Source organism: Notothenia coriiceps, unplaced genomic scaffold (genome assembly GCF_000735185.1).
Source record: "Notothenia coriiceps isolate Sejong01 unplaced genomic scaffold, NC01 NC01_scaffold00007474, whole genome shotgun sequence".
In the NCBI taxonomy this organism is placed as follows: Eukaryota; Metazoa; Chordata; class Actinopteri; order Perciformes; family Nototheniidae; genus Notothenia; species Notothenia coriiceps.
In genome coordinates, this window is record NW_011340175.1 from 1 (window position 1) to 5,733 (window position 5,733).

The 5,733-nt window shown below is 40.2% G+C and overlaps 1 protein-coding gene across 1 annotated transcript; it reads right to left on the bottom strand.

Annotated features, from left to right (window-relative positions):
* Positions 1 to 3: 3 nt before the first annotated feature.
* Positions 4 to 3,440, bottom strand: LOC104944081 (citron Rho-interacting kinase-like). Its single transcript, XM_010769559.1, has 2 exons — positions 3,225 to 3,440; positions 4 to 249 (listed from the first exon to the last, which is right to left on the bottom strand). Exons 1-2 carry the CDS (start codon positions 3,438 to 3,440, stop codon positions 4 to 6), a joined length of 462 nt encoding a protein of 153 aa, XP_010767861.1.
* Positions 3,441 to 5,733: the final 2,293 nt, after the last annotated feature.

A 5,733-nucleotide genomic window follows, 5' to 3' on the forward strand; every position in this document is an offset into this window, starting at 1 on the left:
ACGTTAAATTAAATGTAGTCTATAAATGTCATTAATAGTGGACGTGAGTAACCTGTTCTGTTTCTCAGTGTCCAGCATTCTCTGGATGTCTCTGGTTCTCCTCTCCGCCTGGTTCTTCTCGTCCTCCAGAGTCGACCTCCAGGCTTCCCACTGCCTCTCCTTCTCCAGCAGCTCGTCGTTCAGGGTCTCCAGCCTCCAGCACCTGCTCCTCCAGCAGTCGTGCAGGTGGTCTTCAGGGTCACCTAGGTTCTGAGGCAAAACAGGGTTTATATAAGAATACCTTTTATACCCAAACTGTACCAAGTAAATATATCAAGTCAGTCATTGACAGCAATAAACACAGCTTTATAAAGGAGAGAAAGGATGTCATATATATTCATGGGACAAACACCCCTCTAATATTCAAAAATGCTCAACATGTTAAGCACAATATATTGCTAAGAAATGTAAATAAATAAGAGTACAAAAATACCATACTTATAAAATGGACTGACCGATTGACTTAGCAGTGACAATATTAAAGGAAAAAAAGTAGACCTAGGGAAATTACATTGAGTAAAAGATAAGTATTAAATGATTAGTTACAAAATAAAAATATAAAAAAATGTCGATTATATTCCTTCAAGACATTTTAAAAATAAGTTCATGAATAAAAAAATGTTTATGTTAAAATTATCTGGGGGAGAAACCCTTGACCCCCCGATTAACATGTGCTGAGAAAAGACAATAAATTATAATACATTTTCAAATATCCGCTTTAAGGAATTTTGTTGTGAAATGGCATCACAGCCTCAAATAAATACCACTACTTATTGACTGTGTGTGTTTTCAGGAGAGTATTTAAATTGAAGGTTTTATACTGTAACCAACCAACCAACCAACCAACCAACCATCCAACCATCCATCCATCCATCCATCCATCCAACCATCCATGCATGCATCCATCCATCCATCCATCCATCCATCCATGCATGCATCCATCCATCCATCCATTCAACCAACCATGCATCCATCCATCCATGCATGCATCCATCCATCATGCATCCATCCATCCAACCATCCATCCATCCGTCTGTCCAAATAGATATCCATCTGTCCATATAGATATCATTACAAATATATCATAAATAAAGCCAACAGGGAGTAATATTCTAATTAGGATATTTACCTTATGTTTAAACAACAACTCCTAAACTGTAATTATAAAACCAACCCTGGTGCTCCTGTGGATTTATTTACATGCATATTTGGGCACAGCGCATTTTGTTATGCACATGCCTACACAAAGTGTTTTACAACGCCGGGCTTTAGACAGAGCGGTGGGGATAAATATAGCACCGCGGCCTCTGAAGTCCAACGCTTCACAGTTGACACGACCTGGGAGTGATGGGGATGACACATCCCTCCCACACATCCCTCGTCTATGACTTCCATCGCTGGTTACACAACCAGCAGGACACCCACACACACCGATCCTCCCACAGGGCAACACACTCACTCACACACACACACACACACACACACACACACACACACACACACACACACACACACACACACACACACACACACACACACACACACACACACACACACACACAGCCTCCTCTCTTGGTTTCTCTCTGCAGCCAGCATACAGCTTGTAACATTACTGCCATGTTCGCAGAGTTTCTGCTGCCTGATTTACACTTAGGAGGGAGGAGGGAGGGAGGGAGGTGTGCAGGTCAGCTGTCAGAGGTAGAGCGGAGATATCACATAATGTGGGGAAGTGGAAACCTGGTGTCTGACGGGCGGTGAGTGGGAGGCAGGGGGAAAGAACGGGAACTAGAGGAAGAAGTATGTGTATTGAACCTTTCACATAGAACAGGGAAATAATTGTTGTCACACTGCATTGAAAAAAAACACTTCCCCAGGGTCCTGGCAAAGACATTATAAGGCATGGTTTGCATAACAAAACAGTACATCAGCAATTGAATGGAAATAGTGTTTGGACTACTGATTTTGGGCTAACTTTGAAACTATTTTGTGTGTCCAGAAACTTTCCCAACGAGTATCGTCATCATTTCCATCGCCTTCCATCATAGTAAGCATAGCCTCGTAGGACGCAGCCTCAACCATTGCATCGCCGACCAATTCCTTCGAATCCGGAGACTTGTCTGTTTTCCAACGTCTCAAGATAATTCTAGAAGCGGTCATCAAACCAATCATGATGAGAAAATGCACTATTTGAAATATGTGTATTTATTCTTCAACATATTCAACCTCAACCTCATTCCAAAATGTAACCATAGCCTATAGTGATTGGTTCAGAGCTAAGCTGTGAAATGTGATAAAAATAAGCATTTTGATTTCCCCCACAGTTTATTAGAAAATGTAACGTTTGAAAAGTTGCAAAAAAGCAATTTAACAGCGTTTCCTTGAACTGGTTGTTCACAGCAGCGTCAGAAGTAGGTGCTAGACAACTATGCAAGGCTTTAATTGTAAAGTAAACAAAGGGTAAGAAAAAAACTGCGTATTGGAAACAAAACAAACTCCTAAAACATCTACAAGATCAAAATGGACTTTAAGAATGATTAAAAAAATTAAATGTGTGTCAGCTTAGATATTATAGTTTCATAATGTCTGGACAATATAAATATATATATATGCGCTAACAGCTGGCTTCGTCATATGCTGGCCACGTCAGAATTGATTCAATGAAGGCGCTTTTCTGCATCCTATTTAGCCATTAACAAACATTTCGACTAAGTATCCATAGGTAGTGGGGTGTTTGCATTAGTATTCAGATCCAAGACACATTTTTACAGGTTCTTCCGTGGCCTATGCTTCACCAGTTCATTACGTGTCATGAAAATTAATATCCAAAAATATGCTTGTGTGTTTTCAACAAGTGCCAAATATGAAGAACTTCCCTCCAGGTGTTTTTAGAGATATCATGTTTACCAGAATGGGATGGACTCTTAACATAATGCTCTAAGCGGAGGCACCATTTAACAAACTACTTGTTGCACGCACGCACGCACGCACACACGCACACACGCACACACGCACACACACACACACACACACAGCCTCCTCTCTTGGTTTCTCTCTGCAGCCAGCATACAGCTTGTAACATTACACACACACACACACTCTCACACACACTCACTCTCACACACACACACACACACACACACACACACACACACACACACACACACACACACACACACACACTGTACCTGTTTCTGGTTGTTGAGGTGCATCTCGCGGTCGGCCACCTCCCTCCTCAGCCGGTCCACGTCCTGGCCGAGGTGCAGCCGGTCCTCCCGCTCGTCTGAAGCCTCGTCCAGCTGCTTGGAGAGGTAGAAGTTCTGCCGGTTCAGCTCGGCGTTATCCTGCGTCAGCGCCGTCAGCTGCTCCTCCAGATCTGTGATCACCTGCAGGACGGAGCACATTATCTCAGCATCAAACCAAATCGAAAGTCAACTTTGTAGTCAATCTTTCAGTTTGTGTGTACAGACAGAGACATCGAAATACCGTTTCACACAATCCCGAATAGAAAAATACAAATATATATTAAAATATGTATAAAATCACAAACAAATGGTAATATACAGAGTATCACAACAATCAGACGAAGCCCGAAACATTAAAAACCATGTTTAGCAACTCCTTTGATGAAAGGGGATCACAGCATCTTAACGTTGTTTCGGACTGTACGGACAATTTAAATTAATGCAATGTTTTAAATAAATTGTACGGCAGTGAAATTGACCTTTTTTATCTGCTAGTTAAAAGACAGGAAAATAAACAGGGCACCCAAAATATATAGTATATCACTTAAAAACAAACATAACAAACAATAATCAGGGTTTCTTCATTAAATGGTTACTCAAAGTGAAATAATGAAGTCTTAAACACTTACTGTAATGCATACAAGAGATACATATCCTGTTCCCCTTCTAAATAAAGTACATGTGACACGGAGACTGTGCAAAAGGGTCTGGAAAAGGATTCTCTGACCTACTGTATATGTTATGCATTTTACGATTCACAGGCATAATAAAAAGAGCATCATGCACTGAATGTGTGTGAGAATCATTTCAATGCTTCAGGAAAGGTTCCTGCTTCAAGGTAGTGGTTTGGTTCAGTGCAAGAGCCCTCACCCTGCAGAAGGTCTCTTACTGAAAGCTTGTGATAATTATTTCCCCGCTTCCAGAAACATCTTTTCATTAGATGGATCTAAGGTTAGCCCGAACCCTCTGACCCCAGGTTATTTACACACAGGATTACATGAAGCAGGTATCTGGGTTAGTGATATAATGCAGTGTGATATCTCCAGCCGAGCAGCCAGCCAATCATCTCATCAGTCTGTTCCTCCAATCAGCACTCAGACTGCTGTGCACTCTAATCATAATAGATTACATTTGTATAGCGCCTTTCCAGGAACCCAAGGCCTCTTTACACGGTGTGAACAAACAACCAAACAAACAAACAAGAAGGGCAAATAATAAAGTAAATAATAAAGTAACATTTGAATGAATGGCAGCGAGACGAGGGTTAAAGACCCCCCTTCCTCTCGTGGGACACATGTCTAAGGCAAGGCAAGTTTATTTTTGCAGCACCTTTCAACACAAGGCAATTCAAAGCGCTTTACAAAAAGACATTAAGAGCAAACATATTATAAAATGCATTTAAAAGCAAAGATAATAAAACAAGAATAACTGTTGGAGACATTTTTTTGTGTGGATAATAAATGTGTTATTTTCTAATTAATTTTAATCTATTGTTATTAATTTAGGAATTAGTATTGAATTAAATATTCGGATAATAATTTGGATTTATTGTGATCAATCAGCTGTTATATTTCATTTCATTTGTATTTGCTCCAATCATGGTACGCAAAACCCAATGTACAATAATTGCCAACAAAACATGTCTCTAGAAACACACTGTGAGAGGTGAAGGCCCTCCCTTTCCTCCATGGGACCTTATTTCGGAAAAAGTATGTATTGAAGTCAATGGAGAGAGAAATATTATCTTTCGATCCCGTTTGAATTGTGCCACGAATTACACATATGATGTTTGTCAATTTAAAAGATAATTTTGCAAGTCAAAAAAATCAAAATGTGTCGTAAAACTGTGAAGTAACACTTTGTGTGAAACGCTCAATGAACTACATCTCCCGTCTCGCTCCACAAACCAAGAGGCCGTCACGTTGGCACATTTCCCTTCTTTCCTTCAGAATGAGGCGAAAAGTATTAAAAGAGGTGAAAATCACTCCAAGTCTGGGCATGTTGAGAGCTGTACACACACAAGGGGAGTTAGTCGGTTCCTAAGAGCCAGCATGCGGGACCGGGATTCTGGGATTTGTAGTCTTTCTAGTATATTTATATTTCAACAGTTTTACGACAAACTGTGACTTTTTTGACATGGAAATAAATTTTTAAGATTGACAACACGTGTAATTCGTGGCACAATTCAAACGGGATCGAAAGATAATCTTTCTCTCTCCATTGACTTCAATACATACTTTTTCAGAAATAAGGTCCCATGGGGCGGAAGTGGATGGGCGTGACTTCGCCTCTCTATTGAGCGAAAAGGAGCAGGGAGAAGAAAACAATCTTAAGTGACCCGCCCCTTTCTAAAATAAATGAAAATCAATAGAAATAGATTTGTCTGCCCTTCATCATAATAATTTTTTTTCACAGCCAAACATAACAGTATCTTAGGATACTAAGAGAAACA

Bases quoted from the DNA above. Each gene is read 5' to 3' on its own strand.
- LOC104944081 (XM_010769559.1), bottom strand. From the start codon at position 3,440: ATGTGCTCCGTCCTGCAGGTGATCACAGATCTGGAGGAGCAGCTGACG. The intron at 250-3,224 runs GTACAGTGTGTG...GTTTTGCCTCAG, and splicing joins ACCTCAACAACCAGAAACAG to AACCTAGGTGACCCTGAAGA.